Genomic DNA, 27986 nt, shown 5'->3' on the forward strand with positions numbered 1-27986 from the left:
CCATCATGCCATTTGCCTTCCTAATTGCTTGTTGTACCTGCATATCCTAACTTTCTGTGTTTTTTGTACGAGGACACCCAAGTCTCTCTGAACAACAACATTTAATAGTTTCTCACCATTTAAAAAATATTCTGTTTTTCTATTCTTCCGACTGAAGTGAATAACCTCACATTTCCCTACATTATACTCCATCTGCCACCTTCTTTCCCACTCACTTAATCTGTCCATATTCATTTGCAGACTCATTGTGTCCTCCTCACAGCTTACTTTCCCACCTAGCTTTGTATTGTCAGCAAACTTGGATACATTACAGTTGGTCCCTTCATCTAAATCATTAATATAGATTGTAAATAGCTGAGGCCCAAGCACTGATCCTTGCGGCACCCCACTAGTTACAGCCTGCCAACCTGAAAATGACCCATTTATCCCTACTCTCTGTTTTCTGTCCTTTAACCAATCCTCTATCCATGCCAACATATTACCCCCAACCCCATGAGCCCTTACCTTGTGTATCAACTTTTTATGTGGCACATTATCGAATGTCTTTTGAAAATCCAAATATATTACATCCACTGGTTCCCCTTTATGTACCCTGCTAGTTACATCCTCAAAAAACTCTAATAAATTTGTTAAACATGATTTCCCTTTCATAAAACCATGTTGACTCTGCCTAATCATATTACAATTTACCAAGTGCCCTGTTACCACTTCCATAGTAATGGATTCCAGCATTTTCCCGACGACCGATATCAGGCTAACTGGCCTGTAGTTCCCTGTTTTCTCTCTCCCTCCCTCCCTTCTTGAATAGCAGCGTAACATTTGCTACCTTCCAATCCACTGGGACCATTCCAGAATCTAGAGAATTTTGGAAGATCTTGACCAATGCATCCACTATCTCTGCAGCCACCTCTTTTAGAACCCTAGGATGTAGGCCATCAGGTCCAGGGGATTTGTTGGTTTTTACTCCCATTAGTTTGTCCAGTACTTTTTCTCTAGTGATATTCATTGTTTTAAATTTCTCACTCTCATTTACCCCTTGGTTCCCCACTATTTCTGGTATGCTTTTTGTGTCTTCTACTGTGAAGACAGATACAAAATACTTGTTTAACGCTTCTGCCATTTCCTGATTCCCCATTATAATTTCTCCTGTCTCAGCCTCTAAGGGACCAACATTTACTTTTGTAACTCTCTTCCTTTTTACATTCTTGTAGAAGCTCTTACAATCCGTTTTTATATTTCTTGCTACTTTACTTTCATATTCTATTTTCTCCCTTTTTATCAATTTTTTGGTCGTCCTTTGTTGGTTTCTAAAACTCTCCCAATCCTCAGGCTTATCACTCTTCATGGCAACATTATAGGCCTCTTCTTTCAATATAATATTCTCCTTAACTTCTTTAGTTAGCCAGAGGTGGATCACTCTTCCCGTGGAGTTTTTATTTCTCAATGGAATGTATTATTTGTTAAGAATATTGCAATATTTCTTTAAATATTTGCCATTGCTTTTCAATTGTCGAACCCTTTAATTTAATTTCCTAATCTACCTTTGACAACTCGCCCCTCATACCTATGTAATTGGCTTTATTTAAGTTTAAGACTCTAGTTTCTGACTTAAGTACGTCACTTTCAAACTTAATGTGAAATTCTATGATATTATGATTGCTCTTCCCCAGAGGTTCTTTTACGGTGAGATTACTAATTAACTATCTCATTACACAATGCAAGATTTAAAATAGCCTGTTCCCTGGTTGGTTCCATGACGTATTGCTCTAGGAAACCGTCTTGAATACATTCCATGAACTCGTCTTCCAAACTACCTTTGCCAATTTGATTTGCCCAGTCTATGTGCAGATTAAAGTCCCCCATGATGACTGCATTACCTTTGTTACAAGCTCCTGTTATTTCATGATTAATACTCTGTCCAACGGTATAGCTACTATTAGGAGGCCTATAAACTACTCCCACCAGTGTTTTCTGCCCCTTGTTATTTCTTATTTCCACCCATCCTGATTCTGCTTCCTGATCCTCCGAGCCAAGATCCTTTCTCATTACTGTCCTTATGTCATCCTTTATTATTAGGGCTACACCCCCTCCTTTTCCATTCTGCCTGTCTTTTCTAAATGTCATGTTTCCTGGAATATTTAGTTCACATCCTTGGTCATTTTGCAACCATGTCTCTGTAATGGCTATTAGATCAAACCCATTTATCTCTATTTGTGCAATTAATTCATCCATCTTGTTACGAATGCTCCGTGCATTCAGGTAAAGAGCTTTAATTTTGACTTTTTACCATTTTTTCCTGCTTTGTCCTTACTTGTTGTTGCACTATTATTGGTAGACTCTCTGTCCCTTCCTGCCACACTCTGTTTATCTTTACCCAAGTTACTACACTGTTCTATTGTCTTAACATTTCTCATTAGATTTCTAAATTTCCCCTCACTTGACCCCTCACCAGTGGCAGTAAGGAAGGCTAACTGGATCTTGAGCTAGATAGCCAGAGTAATAGAGCACAATTCGCAGGAGTCTGTATAAGACATGTCTACACCTAGAGTATTGGGAACAACTCCAGTTGTTGCAGGACAGCAGGGACATCCAGAAATTGGAGGCGCTGCAGAAAAGAGCAACCAAATTGATACCTAGAGCTTAAGGCATTTGATCTATGAGGAGAGGTCAAGAGCTTGGAGAAGAGAAGGTTCTCCAAGATTCTTCATGAAACAGATAAATTGAACCTTCATAATATGTTCAAGATTGCCACAAACTCTACGAGCGGGAGATATGGGCTCAAGCTTAGAAGGTGGTGGTGCATGTATGGAATGGACTGCCCAGGGAGAAATGGAGAGATATTTGAGAGAGTAAGTGATTGAGATGTATTAGCTTTTGGGACCAGCAAATGATTTGCAGAGTCTGTTTGGCCCCAGTTCCTTATGTTCCAACTGAATATGAAGTGCCTTGGGACACCCTGAGTACACGATAAGGTGCAATGTGAATACAGTTCTTTCTTCTTTAATATCTCCTGCTTCAGCAACAAAGATTCACTTGTGCTTCTGTATTACATTTGATTGCATCAGGCATTCTTGAAGGGTTTTGATAGAGTAGGCAAGGAGAAACTATTTCCAGTAGCAGAGGGGTCGGTAACCAGAGGAGACAGATTTAAGGTAATTGGCAAAAGAACCAGAGGCGAGATCAGGAGCAATTGCTTCCACCACCCTTTCAGGCACTGCATTCCAGATCATAGCTCGCAGCGAGCTATGATCTGGAATGCAGTGCCTGAAAGGGTGGTGGAAGCAGATTCAGTAATAACTATCAAAATGGAATTAGATAAATACTTGAAGGGGTAATATTTGCAGGGCTATGAGGAATGGGCACGGGAGTAGGACTAATTGGATAGCACTTTCAAAGAGCCGTCATAGACATGATGGCTGAATGGCCTCTTTCTGTGCTGTATCATTCTATGATGCTATGATTTGCAGGTCAAAATGAATGAAATACTCTGAAGTGACACACACCATTTTTCTTAAATATATTCCTGCATTGTCAGTTGCTGGATTGAGATTTTCACTTTAATCATCTTGGAGGCTTATGGCTATTTGCAAGCTGACGCTTACCGTACAGTTTAAAGTCTGTGATTGGCGATACTGCAATTCCGCACTTGAATAAGGCATTTTCTTTGTCTAAGTCATTTTCTGTGGTGAGCAGAATCATACTCAGATAACCACCATAAGCCTGGAGAGAACAGAGAGGAGATGTTAATCTTTCATGTGAGGACAATTAATACCTTTAGTATAAGTGCATGAGATGTACATCAATAGGACAAAATTATAATTCTTGTAAAGTTCAGTTAATTCTGCTCATGAACATATAATGGAGCTATAATGACATTGTAGGCTATTATATGAGGACATTATCTATTCCCGTTGGACTGGAAAGCTTTCTCATTATCATTTCCTCTTTGAGGATAAGTACAGCAGTCTACATCGACCAATGCAAGCACTGCACAACTTTTTTAATGTCTCTCCCTCCCCCCAAGTTCTCTGTAATGACAGATTCTCAAAAACAAAAAATCCCTTTAAAAATGATGGCTATCATGGTAACCTTCTGACGCGCTCTTGCTGTAACTCCGGACTAACATTGGGATTATCGTGGGGCCTTTTAAGGAGCAGAGTCTCCACCCACTTCTTCCAAGGCAATTGAAGCAGGAGGGAGGTGAGGACCTGCAACACCAGGAATCCCCTTGTGCCCTGCCCTCAGAGGAACCCAGTGACCAGGTCATCAAAGGGTGCATATGGGTCCCAGCTGGGGGATCACGATGGTGTCGTCGTCTAGACCCCGATGATAAATGGATAAGCTTTAAAAATGGAGGCAGTTAAGTATTCTTTCTGTGAAAACCTCAATCCCCTCCCACTACCAGCACACTTCTGCTGCAGTGTGCTGATATGTCGGGCTGGCGTGTTCTGAATTGGATAGCCAGGTGGTAAAGGATGGAATACCAGAGCCCGGTCTTCAGTTGCTTCCAAGCCTTTATTCTCAGGGATCCACATTACACACACAACACCCTCGATTAGCTCTCTTATATGTGGATACAAGAGAGTCCCCAATTGATACACACCACCTGAATACAATTAACACTAATTGATTTAAATCACATGGAGACACTTAACATGGTGGGTGCCCGAAATCCACCCCTAATGGCGTGGGCACCTGACCAAGATAAGAACATAAGAACATAAGAAATAGGAGCAGGAATAGGCCAATCGGCCCCTTGAGCCTGCTCCGCCATTCAATAAGATCATGGCTGATCTGATCCTAACTTCAAATTTAAATTCATGTCCAATTTCCTGCCCGCTCCCCGTAACCCCTAATTCCCTTAGAGCAGAGAAGGTTATGGGGAGATTTGATAGAGGTGTTCAAAATCATGACCAGCTTTGCTAGAGTAAATAAGGAGAAACTATTCCCAGTGGCAGAAAGGTCGGTAACCAGAGGACACAGATTTAAGGTGATCGGCAAAAGAGCTGGAGGTGATATGAGGCAACTTTTTTTTATGCAGAGAGTTGTTATGAACTGGAATGCACTGTCTGAAAGGGTGGAGGAAGCAGATTTAGCGGTAACTTTCAAAAGGGAATTAGATAAATACTTGAAGGGAAAACATTTACAGGGCTATGGGGAAAGAACAGGGGAATGGGACTAATTGGATAGCTCTTTCAAAGAGCCGGCACAGGCACGATAGGCTGAATGGCCGCCTCCTGTGCTGTACCTACTATGATAGGGCAGGAGTGCTTAAATGCCAAAAGGGATGATGGTACAAGGCATAATGAGACAAGTATAGAAACAAAAGGTGGGTCCAGAGGTAAATGGTTAGAGCAGAGAGGAAGGGAAGCATGAAAAATCTGGCAAAGATAGAAAGGCTCCCATGGCTCGAGAGTTTGTTGGAGAAAGGTGTGCAGACACCCTTTCCCGCCCTGTACCAATAGGGGACCCCCACTCCAAGCACCAGCACATACCTCCTCCACTCCCAGTGGATCTGGTATAGCCATCCTCCATTACCATCATCTGCTGTCAGAGAGAAAATAGTTAAGATCTAAAGTTGTTAAACTCAATGTTAAGGCCCCAGGGCTGTAAAATACTCTTCCGTGAGTATGCTTTGAGCTTTGTTGGAACAGTATAGGAGGCTGAGGACAGAGATCGGAGTGGGCTGGAGAATTAAAGTGGCAAGCAAGAAGGAGGATGGGGTGAGAAGAAAGTGAAATGGAAGAAGGATCCGGAGAGGCATTGGTATCTTAGAGTTTCCTAAATCTTAAATGCCAGTGAACAATTGCTATGGGCTGTGAGCGAAGTTCAGGTTTTAGTAGGTTTGATACAATTGGATTGTGCCTGGGGTATCTCTACTTGGTATTTGCAATACAAGTCACTGCAGTACTTTGTTTTTGCCACTGGCATGTAAACAACCTGAGAACGTCTGAGACACATTCTGTTCTGTTCAAACAAGATACATTGGACTGCAAGATATGTGAATCAAGGGACCTCTCCCAACCCAGCAACCATTGGTGGTTCAGCAGCGCAGGTCCCAGGTGGGCAAATCTCAGAACTTATGCCAGGATCCACCCCCTCCCCCCAGGAGTTTTTGTCCTCATTGTCCAGGAAAGGATCATTAAAGTACACTGTGTCAGTGGCAATGTTCATTTACAAAGGGGCACCTGCTCAGAACCCGATTCATTCTGCAGTATTGGATGTGTCTTTTTACCATGGATTACACAGAAAGGCAACGTTCTCCTCATCTCTCCTGAAGACACAGGGGTAGAAATTCATTGGCTCCCCAGTGTCAGGTGCAAAGGCGACGATGCGGCAGTAACACGCGAGCCCGAACCGGGAGACCTGAGGCCGGCCCGAAATTGGGTCTCGGGCCTCATCTAAATAATCTGGCCCCTCCACGGGCAGTTCACCCTTCTGCAGCATTGAATTTCGGGCCACCTGCCTAGACAGCAGCAGCTTAGAGGTAAGCACCGGGGTGGGGGGAGGGGAGGACAGCGGAAGGGGGCCACTGATCACAGTCATCAGCAGCTGATAAGAGTGTTGTGGAGCCAGGAAGAATGCTCCCAGCTCCTCCTGGCTCCACATCAAAATTGAAAAAAAAATATTTTAAAAACCTTTTTTATGAGTACAATATTACCTGTCCAAAAACGCCAATTCTGGTTTTGTCGATGTACGGTTCCTTCAAGAGGATCCTGAAATGAAAACGCACAACAGATCAAACTTCGAAAACAATGGACCCTGTGTAATTTTTTCAAATGCAAATATAAGTTAAAAAATGGTAATGGAGAAAATAATGGGACTTAAGATAGACAAATCTCTGGGACCTGATGGTTTCCATCACCAGGATATTAAACGAACTAGGTGGGGAAATCACAGATTCATTAGTCATAATTTTCCAAAGCTCTCTAGATTCAGGAATTGTAGCTGTGAATTGGAATATTGCAATTGCCAATCCATTATTTAAGAAAGGAGGGAGAGAGAGAAACCAGGTAAATAAGGACCTCACAGTTTAACATCAATTGTGGGGAAGTTACTTCAATCTATCATCAGAGACACGAGTGACTGAGCACTTGGACAAGTATGAGCTGATCAAAGAGAGTCAGCATGGATTTGTGAAGGGTCGGTCATGTCTGACTAATCTAGTTGAATTTTTTGAAGAAGTCATTAGCATGGTGGATAGGGAAGTATCTATGGATATTCTCTATATGGACTTCCAGAAGGCATTTGATAAGGTCCCACACAAGAGATTATTAACAAAAATGAGAGCGCACAGAATTGGAGGTAACCATGTGACATGGGTCGGTAATTGGTTGGGAGGTAGGAAACAGAGAGTAGGGATAACTGGTTCTTTCTTTGATTGGCGGGATGTGACAAGTGGTGTTCTCTGGGGATCTGTACTGGGGCCTCAGCTTTTCACCACATATATATTAATGACTTAAATGCAAGTTGTCGTTATAGTGAATGGGATACGCAATTGATTTTTGACCCAATGTATCAATGACCCCACTAGGGGAAACTTACATCTAGACCTGGTTCTTATACACGATCTATATCCCATCCACAACGGAGAAAGTTAACGTTTTAGGTATAACTCTTCATCATAATTGTTCTGATATAGGGTAACACCTGAAGCATTAACTAGTCTGTTCTCTCCACAGATTGTGACAGATCTACCGAGTGTTTCCAGCATTGTCTGTTTTTGTTTTAGATTTTCATCATTTGCAGTTTTTCGCTTTTCATTTAAATAAGTTGTAGAATTATATCATCTTTTCCTGTTTTGAAAATTTCTCATGTAGCTTTATGAATACCGTCGCATAAGATAATTGCACAACGAAGCATTGGAGGCCAGACCAACACAGCCGCAATGAAAAGTTTGCAAGATTATTTACGGTTATTACTTATTTACATAGGTTTGCAACCCTTTTTCGACAAATACAGCACTGCAACTAAGAATTAGGGCACGAGAAGCAAAATATCCTGCTATCTGAACCTTCAGGTACTTACGGTGATTTGCTTTTAATTGCATTAATGGCTAGCAGATCCATCTACCTATAGAATATAAGATTATAAGCTTCCCACAGGCAACAACTCCACTAACAGCGTTGAAACTGAGAGTGATAATTACCAAGTGCAAGCCTTATGAATATTAATATTTGGTTTTGCATTCTGGCTTCAAGCTCTTTGCAGTTGGGTTCTCAGGGACATATATGAAGCAAACTCAGGTAATAATAACAGAATAAAAATGAGCATTTGACATTTTACATGGAAGAATGACCCAACAGGACTTATTCCACTAATAGTTATTTGTTCAAAGTTCATCGGAGCTGAGTCTGCGGTGTGCTGTCATCAAAAGGTACTTACTTCAAAGCATCCGTTTGATCCTTTCCTTCCACGGTCCCCAGGTTTCCCTTTATTTCGTATAAGAGTTTCGTGCCTTGGAAACCACTGCCACGGCCATCGAATTTAACCACAATGGTATTGAGTGAACTAACAAGTACAGTTGCCCAATCTACTTGGAACTGCTCTGTGACAATCTGACTACCAGGACTATCACCGCTGTAAGAAAGAACACAGATTCATTCAGTAACTGAGGGGGAAATTTTTTTTAAGCAGCGAGTTGTTATGATCTGGAATGCACTGCTTGAAAGGGTGGCGGAAGCAGATTCAATAGTAACTTTCAAAAGGGAATTGGATAAATACACTTGGAAAAGGAAAACTTTGCAGGGCGACGGGGAAAGAACAGGAGGGAGTGGAACTAATTGGATAGCTCTTTCAAAGAGCCAACACAGGCACTGAATGGGCTGAATGGCCTCCTTCTGTGCTGTATGATTCTATGATAATACCGAGTAATAACAGAAACAAAGAACTATAGTCACTGTAACACTGCCATTGTTTTTATTCAGATTCTGGGAGAGCATTGTCAGTGTGTTGGTTTCCAGTGCCTACATCTGGTTCCCTTATCTCAGCAACAAACTCATAGGCCCATGAAACCCTAGGCCCATGAAACCCTAGGTCCATGAGCCTGCCTTTGGATAAGGGAGCTAAATTTGACAGTGTGAGTGCCGTGAACTGTCGCATGGCCGATCTCCCGGAATCCAAGCAAAAAAAAAGCTCCAGCATACAAGTGACTAAAGATTCTCATTATATAGCGTGTTTTGTCCATAAAACTCCTTCACTGTTAAATGTTATACATACCTAGAATTAGATGCTGAGGTAATGCACCATAAGGCTTAATTTGTTCTGAGTGTTGTTTCGCACTCTAGTTAACATGTTCAATTGCCGTTTGCACTATTTCAGTGCAGTCAGTAATTTGTTGTTACAGTACATGTTGTTACATGGAGGAGGTTCAAAATCAGTATGACGTACCTTGTCATTTTAAATTTCAACACCTATACATGGCCTCAATAATAAATCTTTTAGAATTTATTGCTGTGTTAGCTATGGCTCAGTGGTAGCACTCTCACCTCCCAGTCAGAAAGTTGTGGGTTCAAGCCTCACTCCAGTTGCTGCAGTGAGGAATACTGCACAGTCAGTAGGTGTTAAACTAAGATATCTGCCCTCTCAGGTGGATGTAAAAGATCCCATGGCACTCCTTCAAAAAAGAGTAGGGAATTTCTTCCTGGTGTCCTGGCCAAGGCACTTTATCATCTGTAAAGTGCTTTGGAATGTCCTGAGGTCATGAAAGGTGCTTTGTAAATGCAAGTTTTTCTTTCTGTTATGACCAAGCACAATCCACTGTGATAGTATTCGAAACAGTTATGTGTAAATAAAAGAATCTGGTAGATTTGGAAGCAAATCTGATAAGTAGAACTTATATATATACATACATGCAGGACACAGAATTAACTGCAGATTATTTTTATTGATAAATTTTCAATAATGTTAATAATCTTCGGATGTCACTTACAAAGTGTCCAGTCCAAAATTCCTCCCTCAGCAAATACCATTACAAAAAGAGATCAACTGATCATCTGTCTCATCGCTGTTTGTGGGATGTGGCAGGCACAAAATGGCTGCTGTGTTGCCTAGGTAACAGTCACTGCCTTCAAAAGTAATTTAGCTTAATAAGATCCCGTATAAATCCAGGTATTATTATTGGTAGCTGGTGTCTTGTGTTGAAACCGCAGGAATTGACGGAAATCGTAAAAAAAGCCCCTCTCTAGAGGAAAATTAAGCTACGTAGGAATTGCTCGATGAAAAAGACCAAGATCCATCTAGTTCCCCAACTAATACCCTGGTAGTCACATGATACAATGATAATGGAGTTGTTGACTAATCATAGCAATTTGCGCACAGTAAGGTCCCACAAACAGCAATGAGATAAATGACCTGTTTCAGTGATGTTGGTTGAGGGTTAGATATTGGCCAGGACACTGGGAGAACTCCTCTGCTCTACTTCAAATTACTGCTATGAGAGGGCAGATGGGGCCTCAGTTTAACATATCATCCAAATGACAGCACCTCCAACAGTGCAGCACTCCCACGTTAGATTATGTACTCAAGTCTCTGGAGTGGGACTTGAACCCATGACCTTCTGATTCAGAGGCGAGAGTGCTACCCACGAGCCAAGGATGACACCTTAAGCACTAGGCTTTGTGGGATCAAAGAAACAATTGAAATCTAGATAGTCTAAATAAATGAGTACAGAATGCTCGAGAATCATGGAATCGTAGAATGGTTACAGCACAGAAGGAGGCCATTCGGCCCGTCAACCCCAAGCTCTCTGACCAGGGAAATAGAAACATTTATGTCACTAACCCCCTCCCCAACCATAAGTCTAAAATAATACTCACACAATAAGTAACAAAGGATATTGGGACAACTCTGTGAACCCGGCCGGTTTGATAATTTGCATTTTCAGTGCTGGAAAACATTAAGACGTAGTTGCAATAATGTTAGCAATGCCCATAACAATCAAAGAGTAAAACATTTCCACAGGGACCCGATGCACAACTCTGCATTTCAAATATTCCTGTGACACACTGACTCAAGGAACAAGGCAAGGAAGAAAAATGTACAATTGTGAAAGACTGTTTTAAGTTCCCTGTTCTTTCATTTTCTTCTGTCAGCACTGGTGACTGGGTAAGATACTTTTTACTGAGCATGCTCTGCCAATATTGTGTGTACACTGGGTAGACCAGTCATAGTTAAGGGGCAACCATCCGCATGAAAAGATTTATCAAACCATTTTTAAAAATTTGTTTACAATAATTAACAAGAGGGATCAAGTACTTTGGGGTATAAATCTGTCTTGGTCGGTAGTGCAAAACGGGAAAGAGCCAATGGGCAGCTCATTTTGGACTTCTGTGGAAAAGAAAATTGACTGGGGTGCAAATCACTCTTGCCTGTTTTACACTACTGCCCAAGGACTGAATTAAATGCTTGACAAAGGCCATTCGGCCCATCTTGGCTCATCCATTCAGTTCTCCCATCATAGAATCCAGCTGTTTCTTAAATGATTCCCTGATTTTTGCCTCCATTATTCTTCTGTTCTCCGTGTTGATTACTCTGCGTGAAAAAGAACTTCCTGACATCAGTCCTAAGTTTGCTTTTTGTTAGTTTGAACTTGAATTCCCTTGTCCAGTTCTGATAGTTTCATTCGAAGTAATGTTCTGGATTTACCTTCTGGGAACATAGGAATTGTTAGACGAAAAAAGACCTTGGTCTAGTTGCCTTCTACCATCCTGGTAGTTGCGTGATACAATAATGAGGGAGTTATTGATTAATCATAACAATCAATCTCTATCAATTAGTCTAGAACAGACCCAGACATGAGTCGAGGAAAACCCCAGTGGTGGAGAGCTTTGGGCACCATAGGTCCAAAGTCACCTGTTCCTCCCAAGCTTGCTACACTCACCACATATCATGTCTCAAATTACTCATATACTGCATCCCAAAATGTTATTTTCTGAAGGAAATCGATCTAATTTGCATTTTCCAAACCTTTCGCTCTCTTACCAAGCTCTGTGAGGTCCACTTTCAGTTACCTCCTTGCAAGGCTGAAACGCTCAAGATTTTCCAGTCTTTTGTGATAACTCAATCGTCCGTGGCTAGTGATCAGGCTCTTGGCACTTACTGGAGTCAAGAACGTGCCCTTGCGTCCCTGTGTACAAGTGAACTGCCCTCACCTGACAGGCCAGCTCCTCTGAATAGGTTTCTGGGCCTCCGGGTATGTTACTTGAGTGCCAGGGCTGGAATGCCAAGCACTGGGAGCCAGTGATGGGCTACCGGCTGACCACTGAGTGAGTGAGGAACTCTAGGCCAAGGGGCAGGGGATGTGAGGAGTGTCAAGGGGCAGCAGTATTCTGGGAATGTTTCTTTTCTTACAAAGCGGCCTCCCTTATGGCACCTGTTCCAAATGGACACTGTGTTGATCCAGCACTGACTAGGTGCTCCAGCCCCATTATGGGGCAGCTGCCTATTTTAAAGGAAAGTTGGCCACCATAATAAGCCTAAAATACAGCTTGTTCACAGACTGCCAGCCGCCTTTGTTTCCGCCACTCTAATTACATAGAATTACAAGAAGGTACAGCACAGAAGCAGACCATTCGGCTCAACTGGTCTATGCCGGCATTTATGCTCCACATGAGCCTTCTCCCTCCCTACTTCATCTCACCCTATCAGCAGATCTTTCTATTCCTTTCTCCCTTATGTGTTTATCTAGCTTCCCCTTAAATACCTTTATGCTATTTGCCTCAAATACTCCTTGTATAGCGTGTTCCGCATTCTAACCACTCTCTGGGTAAAGAAGTTTCTCCTGAATTCCCTATTGGATTTATTAGTGACTATCTTATATTAAAGGCCCCTAGTTCTGGTCTCCCTCGCAAGTGGAAACATTTTCTCTATGTCTACCCTATCAGACCCTTTCATAATCTTAAAGACCTCTATCAGGTCACCCCTCAGTCTTTTTTCTAGAGAAAGGAGCCCCAATATGCTCAATCTTTCCAGATAGGTATAACCTCTCAGTTCTGGTATCATCCTAATAAATCTTTTTTGCACCTCCTTCAGTGCCTCTATATCCCTTTTATAATATGGAGACCAGAACTGTTCACAATATTCCAAGTGTGGTCTAACCAAGGTTCTATACAAGTTTAACTCAGGGTTGGGGGGGTGGGCACTGGGCACCTGGTGCATGTTGTAGGCCTCAGGCCTCTGTGCCCAATAAAGCAGGACACCTGCCATTGAATTATCTGCCCTATTGTGCCACTTGAGCATGATAGCACGGAGTTCTTTTAACTTTTCTACCTCTCAATCAAAAAGAACAGAAGAAGGCTTGCCAAATACTTCATTAATTATTATTATTATAAAGAACGAGCCCCTTTAAAAGGCAGTTTTGGACTAAACGGCATTCTTGGTGATGCATTATATCACCACTTGGAAACTAGAATCTGAAACAGTTTACTTCTGAAACTTTTAAAAGGAAAAAATAAAAAACATGAGTGAAAAAAAATGAAAGGCGCAAAAAATAATTTATTTTTGGACAAGGGAGTTCAATGGTTTTTGCAATAAGGCTGACATATTTCTCATCCGCACATCGGAAAATAAAGAATATATTTCATGGAAAGATGCTATAGGTTTTATTATCAGTTCAATAAAAAGGATTTTGTTGCCGTGAAAACAGTCTAGTTGTGCTGAGCATGTGAGGTGCTTGCTGACATGGCCATTGTTTCCTCTCTTCACTACCAAGTGAAAAAGTAGATGTGAGTAAGCAGTGGGATGGAAACACAAATGGACTATTTGCCCATGTTAAGCACTGCTCTGGTTTCTTCTTTCTCTCTTTGTATTGATCAACATTAATGACAAATCAATAAAAAGGCTCGTTAATATTGGGCTGGATTTCGCTCTGAAAGTAACAGCGAGGCTAACAGGGCTCACCGTTATTTCTGTGCATCTGGTACAGCAACTTCCAGTAACCGCACATGCATAGTTAAAGGCGGAAATCTGGGAGTTGCTGTACCAGCCGCCTTGCTCCTCCTTAAACTCCGCGAGAATGACATCTCGCCAGTTGACTCACCGTTCAAATGAATGCACCAGCGTGAAATTCCTGCACTGATCTGATGGAAAAGAAGCAATCCCGCCAAAAAAAGGTACATCAAGTTTTTTTAAGTTTAAGCAAACTTTTAATGGCTTGGTAAGTTTTAATGACTGTCAAACAACTTCTATGGCACTGAAAATGTACTTTTACAAGTGTAAAAGTGTAAAATTCCGTCAGATTTTAATTGTTGTTGGACATTTAAAAAACAATTTAAAATTTTTATTTTTTTACTTTTTCTTTCTCTCTTTTCTCTCTGTCTTTTAATTCAATATTTCTTACCCTCTCTTTATTGTGCTTTCTGTACCTGATTTGACATTGAATTCACTATTCTAACTTACACTTCCTGGTTCTGATTCTGCGTGGTTTATTAACATGCTTCAATTTGATTGTTAAGGGGATAGACAGTTGCTTGCCCTGTTCATACAGGTCCCAGATGCCCAGGAGAGGGCGTCGCGCTGGATTGAGGGCCCCACGAGAGGAACTTGTCGTGCAAAAGCCCATGGAACATCTATCGGCGGGCGCCACTTGCTTGCCACTCACCGATAAACCCCGCTCATTGTGACAGAGGAACTTGTGCAGCTTTCCTGAGCAGCCGTCAAACGGAAAAGTGATCAGATAGCGGATCAGACCTGTAGTTCTGCAAGTTTAACCAACAGGTGGGATAATATTCCACATGATTCCAGGAGAATTATTTTTCCAACGGCTTTCGAATCTGCAGCGAACCCCCCCCCACCGACTTAATAGATGGTGCCTGCCGGAACCATTTATCAGGAGAAGTCCAGTATAAAGTTTTATGGAAGTAGCATTGTATAAACTGGGAGGTGCTTGGTACATTCCAAGCGAACATCTGAGTGCTTATCCACAATTAATATTATTTAATACCAGACCACAAACACTGCATATCAAACTAATTTTACATTTGCACTGAGTCTCCATATTGATCAGCTGGTCTTTGGTCTTTATGAAAACAATTTACATTTGAAGGAAATCGATTAAATTGCAATTTAATACAAAAAAATAGTTTACACCTGAAGGAAATTAATTAAATTGTACAATAAGATGAAACTTTTGACGTGAATATTTGACTTGGGAACAGTGATCAGTGAGTGTAGTTTCTTGGTTTAAAAAAATGGTTTTCAATTACCCAGAACTGGAAGAGACAGACTACAGGAGGAAAAGATTTGACAGACGACAAATCCCACCGGACAATAAACAGTCCATCGACTGCAATATTATATTCACTTTCCCAGAGTCTAGTCAGAGAAAAGCATTTGTTTTAAAAAAGAAACAGATGAGGGATGTTAGTTCTGGGGAATGGGAATCTTCCCATTCGAGGTACCCATCAAGCACAGCCAAATGCAAAGATAGACTCTCTTAATTATAATTATATAGGAATATAGGAACAGGAGTAGGCCACTCAGCCCCTCGGGCCTGTTCCGCCATTCACTTCGAGCATGGCTGATCTGTATCTTAACTCCATTTACCCGTCTTGATTCCATATGCCTTGATACCTTTACCTAACAAAAATCTATCAATCTGAGTTTTGAACATTTTAATTGACGACCTGCATCCTAAGCCTTATTGGGGAGAGAGTTCCAGAATTCCACCACCCTTTGTGTGAAGAAGTGCTCCCTATTACTCTGCCTCAAAAACATGCATCAGCCATCCCACAGCATCTGTGGGTCAGGTTGCCAATTAGTGCCACATCCGGAGCTGTTTTGGTGCTGCACAGCCAATGCCCACTGGATTGAGACTTCCCAAAACTCGTTACATAGAGGAGACACACAAAAGACTTCCATCTCATCAGGCTGGGCTGAATTTGAACCCAGGTCCAAAGACCTAACCCACTGCAATAGTTCCTCGACAGGAAGGGGCCAAATCTTGCTGGAGTGGGGCATCTCGCAGTGTTAGTTAGACTTAGTTACACGTTACACGTTACCCCACCAGCGAACAAATGTTATCTGTTTTTAATATAATGGGTCATTTGCTGGCTTTCTCTGCCTTCCGGATGTTTCTGCCTCTCTCTGTTTTTTTTTTCCTGTTTGTTTTTTTGTTGAATGTGTATTCGGGGGTTCTGCAGGTGACACCTCTCTGTCTGAACACGGTGATTGCCTTGGCAACGGGCAGTTGCAGGGGCATTCTGTAAACACCATGTATTGTTCTATATGTATAAATGCGTAGGCTTCAAGGAGCTCCTGAACATTTACCTGAGGAAGGAGGAAGTCTCCGAAAGCTTGTGAATTTAAAATAAAATTGCTGGACTATAACTTGGTGTTGTAAAATTGTTTACAATTAGTTAATCAGCTAAGTGGACCAACAAGTTCTGGAGATTTGCAACTCGCAGATTATCTCTTCTTCCCCTGAACTGGCTGGCTGATTTGCGCATTAATAATGGCATGCGTCATGAACTTGCCGTTATTTTTCCAGGAATGTTTGGCCCAGTATAATGAGATTTTTACAGCTGCCAGACATTGAAAAGAATGGAACATGTGATTGTTTATAATCAGAGGGATTGGAACAACAAAAACATCCATATATTTTTGAACACAGTAACTAAAATTGTACATATTTTCTAACATATTTATATATACTATCTGGTATTAAACCTATTTTCGTGGAGTGGTGGGGACACAGGTTGCATTCCCAAAGATCCCACAGCAATACAAAACCAGAGTGACTGGGGTAGATTGTAACTTTGTGGGAGAGTGCAAAATCAGGTGATCATTATCGGCAGCCCGGTTTACATCTCTCCCAATTGAAGTCTATGAAAAGAAAAATGGGGAGAGATGTAAAAGGGGCTGCCGACTCGCTATCACCCGTTTTACACTATCGCACAAAGTCAAGATCTACCCCCACTGTCGTTACATTTGTAAACAGGGCAACAGATCAAATCTGGGCGGAAAATCTGATTTAAAAAAAAACAAATGAAAATGGCAACAACAAAATCAAGGAACATTTTTGTACTGGTTAGCCTGATCATTTGAGCTCTTCACTCCCATTGAATAATTGTGGGTTTTTTGGATTACGCTATTGGGGTGATTTTGAGTTGGGGCACTCCCAGCAGGGAGCTGCACTTGCAGGGAGCACATCTTGGAAAATCACGGTGCTCAGCTCATGGACAGAAAATCACCCGCTGGCTGCCCACGATTTCCTAAATGCCCTCTTCGCAAGCGCCAATCCCCGCTGGCAGCGCCAGATTGCAGAATCACCCATTATGCTCGTGACTCAAATTATCTGCTGGACAACCTGGTCTGTTTTTATTCTATCGTACACAACTTCAGCTTTTGTAACAACCTGCCACATTCCAGCTACTGAAAGAGAAGCCAGTCCGTAGGAACTTTCTTCTGCGAAAATTCAAAGGCTGCAAGAAACTGGGAATTTGAATTAAGATTTTCCTACGATTTCTTCATAAACAAATAGTTCCATTATGTGAATAAAATATGGACCGTAAATGATTTACTTAACCTGAAATACTAAATTTCAAAAATTCACTCTTTTTGTTTACAAATTTTTACGCCTCTGTTGAAACCCTGGGCTCGATGTTACCAGGCCTGCGGGTTTCCTGCGGGTTGGGTTTCGGGTGCGTAGTCAACACGCTCGGTGAAATTAGTGGGTTGCCCGCGTGATCGTAGCAGGCAACACACTAATAGGAATCAATTACCTGCTCCTCCGGGGTCCACGCTGCTGGTCTGCGCGTCGGGCGGGCTGCGCATGCGCAGTACGATCTGTCAGCTGGAGGTGCTCTATTTAAAGGGGCAGTCCTCCACTGACAGATGCTGCAACCAATGGAACAAATTTCAGCATGGAGCAGCCCAGGGGGAAGGCTGCTCCCAGTTTAATGATGCCTCACCCCAGGTATCATCAGATGGGGTGAGGAGGAGGGCAAAGACAGAGATCTTCCACCCGGTGGGCGGGAGGAAGCGGCCAGCCTCTGCCACCAAGAAGGCCTGGCTCGAGGTGGCAGAGGGGGTCACCTGTGCAACCAACATATCGCCCACCTGCATACAGTGCAGGAGGCGCTGCAATGACCTCAGTAGGTCAGCCACAGTGAGAACACGAAATCTTTCCCCTACACTCCATCTGCCACTGCCCCAACCCCACATCTCCTTCTGCACCACCAACACTACTCTGTCACATCACCCCTCATACTCACTCCAACCCCATCCTCATCTTACCTCCACCTACTCACCTCGCCAGTACTCATCCTGCCACTAACACGCGACCCAATCCTCATACAATCTCATGGCTCTATCCCATACTCACCCTCTCGTGCATCTCCCTCACGGCCAGCCTCACTCAACCTGCCACCACCTGTGCTGCAGCCACAGGGCATGCATCACATATGTGCAGTAGGCAGCGTAAGGCAAATGTTTCGTGAGCATGAAGGGGGTGCACAAGGGTGTCGGAGGGTTTGCCATGGGTGTTACCTATATTGAATTTCAGAGCAACAAACAGCACACATTATATTGGCACCACCACTGCCATGTCTCCGCGAATCCTGTCTGTTGTGTCCAATAATGCCCGCTCCTGGGTATCACTATGGGGACCCACCACTGATGCCACCCATTGTGTTACTGCAGAGTAGGTGCAGGTGTATTTGCAGGGCTCTTCCGCGCAGACGACTGAGAGACATCGGCGGTGTAGCCGGCTGCACCCTGGAAGGATGCGGACGAGAAGTTGTGGAGGGCAGTGGTGACTTTGGCAGTGACAGGTAAGCACTTGGTGCTGGGGCCAGCCAGGAGCAGCTCGGCATGAAAGAGCCTGCAGATCTCCACGACTACATGTCGAGCGAATCTGCGTCTCCGTGTGCACTGCTGCTCGGAGAGGTCCGGGGAGCTTCGGTCTGTGGACCATGTGGCGAGGGTAGTGCCCTCTGCAATGCGTCTCTCTCTGCGGTAGCCCTCCCTCCTGCTGTGCAGGTGGGCGTGCAACAACACCGTGTTGGGGGGCTCCACGTCTCTGCGGCGGACCGCGTGGACTGCGAGGCTGCTGTGGCTGGTCATGCTGTTCGTCCTCCGAGGGTGTCCACGCACCACCCATCTGGCAGGTGTTGGTCTGAGGGGTTGTGCAGGGTAGGTGGGTGGTTCCTCGGACTGGGGCTGCGGTTTCGTGTCGGTCTGTCCTCTGGCTTGGCGGGGGGTGGTGGGGGGCAGGGGTTGCCCTATGTGACGCGGTGGCCTCCTGCGTGGGTGAGGGCGCTCCCCCGTGGAGTGCACCTTGGCAGCTGCCACAGGCTGCTGGCTGCAACACGCCTGGTTGGAGAGAGACTGTTTCCCCCAGTGTGTGAAACACTCAGCGATGCAGGTGAAATCCCACACTTCCTCTTTTGACAGCTGATTCAGCTCATTAACTGACCTCAACAAGCAAGGTAAGTACTCTCAAGTGGAACCCCGCTGGCTTTAATTGCCTGCGGGATTCCCACTAGCGGGGCCCACGCACGCAGCCCCGCACGTCATCGGGGAACCCGGAAGTGGTCGGGATCGTGGCGCGATCCGGTCATGTGACCTCATATCGGGATTTTCGGGGCCCCCCCGCTGGAAACCCGCAGGAAACCCGACCCTAAAATCGAGCCCCCTCTGTCAGGCTTATGCCTATGGCCCTCTGTGCCATGCACCATTCCTAAGGCCTCTATATTGTATACCATTCCGCAGGCCTCTGCCTATGGCCCTCTGTGCCATGCACCATTCCTCAGAGCTTGGTGCATGGCCTCCGCTAAGCATCATTCCTAAGGCTTCTGCCACTCGAGCCCTGCACTGGCAAGGGCATGTCAGAAACTTTTGTTGACTCACTATCTGATATTCCTTCCCCTCCCCCCCGCCACCGCCCCCCCCCCCCCCCACCCCCAAATCCCTCTCGAAGATGGCCTGACTGGAGATCAGGAACTCAGTGTACGAGTTTACTGCACCACCCGGATATCTTAACAATTACACTTCAGCTGTGCTCAGTTACTAATGGCTGGTCCTCTACAGAATTGCTCAGGTCTATGAAAAATGTCAGATCAATAAAGTCTGTGTTTGCAACAGTACAAAGCAGCAGCAAGCTGCCAGCTATTTGCCTTAAATTCTCTGACTCTGAATACACGTAGGCAGCAACCAGTGCTGTAGATCAATAACTAAAAGGCAACAGGATGGGTATTTAACTTGCAAACACACAAGGTCGATTTGTTTTTATATATATGTTTGTGAGCGTAAGTAGCCAACAAGACACACTTAAATTATTAATGGGCCCACAGGCAATGTGTTCCAAGTTGAGTAAAGATCACATCTTCATAATCTCTGAGTACACTTGATTGATAACAATCTAAGTTGCAGGATAGTTAAAGCACATCAATATTTTATTGAGCAATGTTCGTCTTACTTCGAGTCCAATAAAATCCAATAAAAACCCTTTCAAAATAGATAACTCCGGGCCTAATATTACATTGGCAGTCAGAACCAGTAGGGATTCCTGTTGCTGATCATCTGCATGTGCAGATACTTACTGTAATCCTTTATCAAAACTTCCCTGAAGTCTATTTTGGGCATTTGCTTGCTCTCAGTGGCGTTCTGCACTTTGTCGTTATTCTCCAACACAAAATAATCTGAAGGGGAAAGAAAGAGAGAGTTAGATCTTAAAATGGCTTTTTGCCTAATCCAGCAGGTATTGCGTTTTGGGGTGTAATCAAGCTGTGCAATGTTATTGTCGAGATGTGCAACACATTCCTGAGACATTCCTTGCAGAGTGCTATTGTGACGGAGCTGCTAATTCATTCACTTAATCTTGAATCCATTCTTTGGTCATTCTTATCAAGGTGAGGGATGTTAGGTCTGGGTTATGGAGCACTTTCAACACCTGGCACCTACTGAATTAGCTAGGCTCCTGAGTGCAAGGTTGCCAGGAACTCTTGGCACCGTGGCCTCGCCCTGAATCCCTGCCAACCGGGAGGGTCTGTGGGATCCCGGCGCTATCGTTGAGAGCTCCAACATCCCCCACCACCCCCTCAGGATGTTCCGGTTGAACGCTGATCATTCAACGTTCTCTAGATTCAGGAACTGTCCCTCTAGATTGGAAAATTGCACATGTCACACCGCTTTTTAAGAAAGGAGAGAGAGGGAAACCGGGGAATTATAGACCAGTTAGCCTAACATCTGTTGTGGGGAAAATGCTGGAGTCTATAATTAAGGATAGGGTGACTGAACACCTCGAGAATTTTCAGTTAATCAGAGAGAGCCAGCATGGATTTGTGAAAGGTAGATCGTGCCTGACAAACCTGATTGAATTTTTTGAAGAGGTGACTAAAGTAGTGGACAGGGGAATGTCATTGGATGTTATTTATAAGGACTTCCAGAAGGCATTTGATAAAGTCCCACATAAGAGACTGTTAGCTAAGATAGAAGCCCATGGAATCGAGGGAAAAGTACAGACTTGGTTAGGAAGGTGACAGAGAGTAGGGGTAATGTGTAGGTACTCACATTGGCAGGATGTGACTAGTGGAGTCCCGCAGGGATCTGTCTTGGGGCCTCAATTATTCACAATATTTATTAAGGAATTAGATGAAGGCATAGAAAATCTCATATCTAAGTTTGCCAATGACACAAAGATTGGTGGCATTGTAAGCAGTGGAGATGAAAACATAAAATTACAAAGAGATATTGATAGATTAGGTGAATGGGCAAAACTGTGGCAAATGGAATTCAATGTAGGAAAATGTGAGGTCATCCACTTTGGATCAAAAAAGGATAGAACAGAGTACTTTCTAAATGGTAAAAAGTTAAAAACAGTGGATGTCCAAAGGGACTTAGGGGTTCAGGTACATGGATCATTGAAGTGTCATGAACAGGTGCAGAAAATAATCAATAAGGCTAATGGAATGCTGGCCTTTATATCGAGAGGACTAGAGTACAAGGGGGCAGAAGTTATGCTGCAGCTATACAAAACCCTGGTTGGACCACAACTGGAGTACTGTGAGCAGTTCTGGGCACCGCACCTTCGGAAGGACATATTGGCCTTGGAGGGAGTACAGCGTAGGTTTACTAGAATGATGCCCGGACTTGAAGGGTTAAATTACGAGGAGAGATTACACAAATTGGGGTTGTATTCTCTGGAGTTTAGAAGGTTAAGGGGTGATCTGATCAAAGTTTATAAGATATCAAGGGGAACGAATAGGGCGGATAGATAGAAACTATTTCCGCTGGTTGGGGATTCTCGAAGTAGGGGGCACAGTCTAAAAATTAGAGCCAGACCTTTCAGGAGTGAGATTAGAAAACATTTCTACACACAAAGGGTGGTAGAAGTTTGGAACTCTCTTCCGCAAATGGCAATTGATACTAGCTCAATTGCTAAATTTAAATCTGAGATAGATAGCTTTTTGGCAACCAAAGGTTTATGGAGTTCGATCACAGATCAGCCATGATCTTATCAAATGGCGGAGCAGGCACGAGGGGCTGAATGGCCTACTCCTGTTCCTATGTTCCTATGATCGGATGCACTGATCTTGTCTACTGTCAGGGGCGGGGTGGGGAGCGACACAAGGAACGTCTGCTGTAATATTTAAAACGGCAAGTGCACTCTATTCCTCTATGCTTTTATCAGCGTTGGGATCCTACCTGCTTGGGGATGGGGGTGGGGGGGGGGGGGGCAGAACATGACAGAAACAAATTACACCCAAGTACATAAGCAAGAATACTCGAGAGTGTAAATGTGTGCATACCTTATGCTGAGCCAACCATCGCCAGATCCAGCTTGACCACATCAAGCTCCACCATGCCTCACTCTACTTTTCTTAAATGGTCCACTACTCCAGGATCAATGCCCCTCCCGCTTTATTTAAAGTGATACCGCCAACTGTAGCTTCCTTTATTCAACATCCAACATCCACACTTCAAACACTAAGTGCGAGCAATTTGTAGATTTCTTCATCAGCAAAACTAACGCCATTTGTGCAGTACCACAGTTGCATTATCCCCACCCCCTTCCCCAGCCCACCCCAGCCCTCACCCCCCCCCAGTTCCACACCCACACTAGCCCTGAGCCCCCATCTCTCTGCAGCTTCTCCCCCATCTTCCCCTCCGCCCTCTCCAAGCTTATCTCATCCATAAGACTCATCTTCTGCTCCCTTTGCACTCAACACTTGACCAGCCAAATCTGCTTTCTGGCCCCCATATTAGCTGAGATCATCAATGGTTCCCTCTCAGCCTCATCCCTGTATTTAAATCTCTCTATAGCCATGCGCCAGCCCTATCTCCCCCAGCTTTATAACCTCCCGAACCCTCAGCTTCCAGTGCATCCACCCCACCCTTTGTCCAACCAGTGGGTGAAGACCTTTCAGCCACCTAAGTCCTACTCTCTAGAATTCCCTCCCAAAACCTTCTACTCCTCTCGCTCCTCCTTCAAAAACCTTCTCAAACCCGTCTCTTTCCTGGCACAGCATTTGCTTTTCATATGTCTATCTATGAGTTGTGATGGGACTTATTTTAACGTTAAAGGCACTACATAAATGGAAATTGAATGTGTTTTGTGCATGACATTATTATGTCCATGAAACATAAGGTAAAAAGAATAAAATAAAAATGTTCCTTTAAAGTTTAGTGCTTACGATGTGCCCCACTCCATCACATTGCCAGAAATCTGCGTCCTTCAGTCCTCTAATCCCGACTATTTTTTTTGAGTGAACACCCATTTTAAGATAGAACTATGACTATTGTTTTGTCTCCAAAGGCTGAAAAAGTCATTATCTGAAGAAAGAAAGATTACTTTGTCACTCTTCTGACAGAAGGAAGATTTACAGCCCAGAAAAGGTTTCATAGCCCTCGGGCTCTTGCTTATAAGCAAAAAAAAAAATTTGAATCGTGAAATAATCACAGTGGAAGCAATATGTCTAAATATTAAAAATTTCCAGTGCGAAGGTGTGAATGTTTTTTCCAGTTCTCTGGAATAATTCTTTTTCCTTTAAGGGCTGTAACAGCATTTTAGAATCAAAGTAAAGAAATATATATTTGGGTTCCATTTCCTCATTCAGGTGTATTTTGTTGTTTTCATGAATAAAGGGGGACATAGAGAAGTACAGGGCTGGAAAAAAAACTACAGTCCACACCACTGCCTCCGAGCCACACATTCATCATCCTTTGCTTAAAGTATAACATAGAATGTACAACACAGAAACAGGCCATTCGGCCCAACAGGTCCATGCAAGTCTTTATGCTCCTCACGAGCCTCCTCCCTCCCTACTTCATCTAACCCTATCAGCATATCCTTCTATTCCCTTCTCCCTCATGTGTTTATCTCACTTCCCCTTAAATGCATCTATGCTATTCGCCTCAACTACTCCTTGTGGTAGTGAGTTCCACATTCCAACCGCTCTCTGGGTAAAGGAATAGTTGAATGTGAACTATTAATGTGCTTAAGCTTGCTCCTATGACCCTTGGTTCAAGAGTTAGTGGCAATCTTGAACACATTATCACTGCTCAATTTACCTATTCCCTTAAAGATCTTGAATAATTGAATACCATTCCCCCTAAGCCATCTCTTCAGAACATATTATCAGGGATTCATCCATTCACCTGTCAAGTGACCAAGCAACATTTGATAAATCCTGCTTTACCAATCAGGGTGTAAGGGATAGCCTGATCAAGATATGTTGTGAGTATTTTTAGCCTGGGATGGTGGCAGGATAGATGACAAACAAACACAATGGGCTCAATTCTGAAATGGTGGTGGATTGACAGCGGGGGGGTGGGGGAGGGAGTGTGTCGGTGATTGACAGGCTGGCTGCCGTCAGGAGCTGCAACGCGAGGGGGGGGAGAGAAAGATTGAGAGCGAGACGTCATCCGGCGCTGGATTGGAAGACCCGGGTGGGTGGGAGAGTGGATGATCAGGGGGGGGCGGGGGAGAGTGGAAGATCGGGGAGGAGAGGGGAAGATCGGGGGGGAGGGGGAAGATCAGGGGGGAGAGGGGAAGATGGGGGGGAGAGTAGAAGATCGGGGAGGAGAGGGGAAGATCGGGGGGGAGGGGGAAGATCGGGGGGGAGAGGGTAAGATGGGGGGGAGAGTAGAAGATTGGGGGGGGAGAGGGGAAGATTGGGAGTAGAGGGGGATGAAGAAGGGGAGATCGGGGGGATATCGGGGGGTGCAGAACGGGAGATCAGGGGGGGTGAAGAGGGGGAGATCGGGGGTGACTTTGGAGGGTCAAGAGGGGGAGATCGGGGGGGTGAAGAAGGGGAGATCGGGGGACATCGGGGGGGGGGGGTGAAGAAGGGGAGATCGGGGGAAATCGGGGGGGGTGAAGAGGGGGAGATCGGAGAGGGAGACATCGGATATCGGAGTAGTGTGGAAAGGTAGGTTGATTTTGTGTTTTAACTTCATGAAATGGTTTTTTATTTAATTTATTTTGTTTCTTTTTGTCTGATCCAGCCCTTCAGACCTGGTTTCACCAGATGTGAATCAGAAGCCGTGGGAAAGCCGCCCAGATAAGTTAAAAATCGTTCTAACTACCTACTATGTCACAAGTAAAGCACTTTAAGTACCTGAATGAGGTACATTTGGTTCTTTAACTATCATCCCGCCAGCTCTAATTGCCGGCGGGACTTCCGGATTCGGGATGCCCGCGCGCACAGAGGTGCGTCCGTGGGGAACTCGGAAGTCGGCGGATTGGAGCCGGGCTCTGAACCCGAATGGGATTTCACCGATTTTGGAGCCCCCCCCACCCCCCCAATGCACTTGCAATTTCCCGGGAAAATCGAGCCTAATGTAGCAGTAAACAGTTTTAAGGGGTTGTGGCCACATCCTCATTATTAACTTGATTGTTGCTGGTAACCCTGACCACATTCTGGTTGTTAGGCCCAACTTAACTCTCTGTGGCAGCCCAATTTGACCTGATCCGCCTCAACTCCCATGGGCATTCCTCCACCTAACACAACTCCCAGTGGCAGCACCCATTTGACCTGACACCCATTGGCACATCGGTAGGGGTGCAGGAGTGCCAGAAATAGATGCATTTCTTCCAGAGAAGCACAGCATGGAAGCAGTGCCATGGTTAACAACATACATGGTGAAATGTGGACTAGAATCCTGCATGTGCCAAGAAAACTGGATCATGGGTGCTTCCATGGAACTAACTGCTTGCAGCATGAGTAATTTTAGCCTAGGTAGTACTTTTGGGGCAAGTCCCGTTCACCCATCACCCCTGTGCTCACTGACCTACATTGGCTCCTGTTCCACCAATGCCTTGATTTTAAAATTCCCACCCTTGTGTTCAAATCCCTCCATGGTATTGCCCCATCCTATCTCTGTAACCTTCTCCAGCCCTACAACCCTCCGGGAACTCTAAATTCCTTCAATTTTGGCCTCTTGTGCATCCCCAACTTCCTTCGCCCCACCATTGGCAACTGTGCCATCAGCCGTCTGGGCCCCAAGCTCTGAAATTCCCTCCCTAAATCTTTCCACCTCGCCACCTCTCTCTCCTCCTTTAAGATGCTCCTTAAAGCCTATCTCTATGACCAAGCTTTTGGTCACCTGCCCATCTTTTGCTCGGTGTCAATTCTAGTCTGATTATGCTCCCGTGAAGCCTCTTGGGATGTTTTAGTACGTTAAAGGCGCTATATAAATGCAAGTTATTGTTATTGTTTGCATGGGCTCACGACAATGCTTTTCATGGGACCACGGGAATGTTTTGTAGTGGAAGATGCTGGCTGCACGCCTGGTTGAAGGGCAAACATCGACATCTGTCTGACTGGAAACTCCGTTAAGAATAAAAATAAGATGTCAAGTGGTTCTGTGACCTTCAATAAAACGTCATGAATTCTGTACAATAATTGATTAGAGGCATTTGAGAGAAATGCTTCACAGATGTTATGTGTGACATTTATTTGCTGAAAAAAGTTCACATATTATCGCAAAGGAAATTGTTCATTTGAGGTAAACATCGAGAGAGAAAAAAAGTTAATTAGACATAATGTACAAGGGCAATGATAGAATTCCAGAACAAGTCTCTGATCATGACGCACAGAGACAGTTACATTCAAGGAGACCACGTTTCTTTGCACTTCCTAGGGTTAATTTATATCACATTGTGTTGCTTTATTCTGTTCAAAAATTTCTAAAGAAAATAATAAGCTGATTAAAATGACTGCAAAGGGAAATGCTTCAGTGCATTGATGAGCAAGGACATACCGAATGCAACAAAATAGGATTTAAAACTTTAGCTGACAACGTGGCAGATTTGTTTTTTTTTTGAGGACAACAAACAATGGATAGAAATCTTTCTCTAGTCTGAAGGTTAAACATCAGCAAGGATTCCCACTCCTAACTGCTGCTGGAAACCACGGGCTGGATCGTTTTCTGCCAACCCTCCTGAAATCAGGCTGGTGAAAAGAGGCGGTGGAATTGGGCGGGAAGGCCCAGTGCCACCTTGCTGCCCTGACCTGAATTGTTCTCCCATTACGGTGTCAGCCGTGGCTTTAGTGGGTAGGAGGTGAAAGAGAGCCAACAGATCACTCTGTGGTGGCACTCTCGCTTCTGAGTCAGAAAGTTGTGGGTTCAAGTCCAACTGCAGAGATTTGAGCACAAAAATCTAAGCTGACACTTCGGTACAGTACCGAGGGAGTGTTGCACTGTCGGGGGTGTCGCATGAGATGTTAAACCGAGGCCCTGTCTGCCGTCTCAGGTGGACGTAAAAAAATCCCATGACATTATTTCGAAGAAGAGCTGGGGAGTTCTATCCAGTGTCCTGGCCAATATTTATCCCTCAACCAACACCTAAAACAGATTATCTGGTTGCTGTTTGTGGGAGCTTGCTGTGAGTAAATTGGCTGCCGCGTTTCCTACATTACAACATTGACTACACTTCAAAAGTACTTCATTGGCTGTAAAGCATTTTGGGATGACCTGAGGTCGTGAGAGGCACTATATAAATGCAAGTTCTTTCTATCTTTCTTTACCTGGTGAAGGCCTAA

General features: G+C 44.1%; 1 protein-coding gene across 1 annotated transcript in view; it reads right to left on the reverse strand.

Moving 5' to 3' along the window:
- The window catches only part of dpp6a (dipeptidyl-peptidase 6a), a 319256-nt gene that overhangs the window by 21180 nt on the left and 270090 nt on the right, over positions 1 to 27986 (reverse strand). Inside the window, exons 14-18 of the mRNA XM_068008292.1 lie at positions 20541 to 20639; positions 10818 to 10887; positions 8386 to 8580; positions 6662 to 6716; positions 3603 to 3720 (exon numbers count right to left, since the gene is read on the reverse strand). Coding sequence (XP_067864393.1) covers positions 3603 to 3720; positions 6662 to 6716; positions 8386 to 8580; positions 10818 to 10887; positions 20541 to 20639 — 537 coding nt within the window. The remainder of the gene's footprint in view (positions 1 to 3602; positions 3721 to 6661; positions 6717 to 8385; positions 8581 to 10817; positions 10888 to 20540; positions 20640 to 27986) is intronic.

This window comes from Heptranchias perlo, chromosome 2 (genome assembly GCF_035084215.1).
Source record: "Heptranchias perlo isolate sHepPer1 chromosome 2, sHepPer1.hap1, whole genome shotgun sequence".
Lineage (NCBI taxonomy): Eukaryota > Metazoa > Chordata > Chondrichthyes > Hexanchiformes > Hexanchidae > Heptranchias > Heptranchias perlo.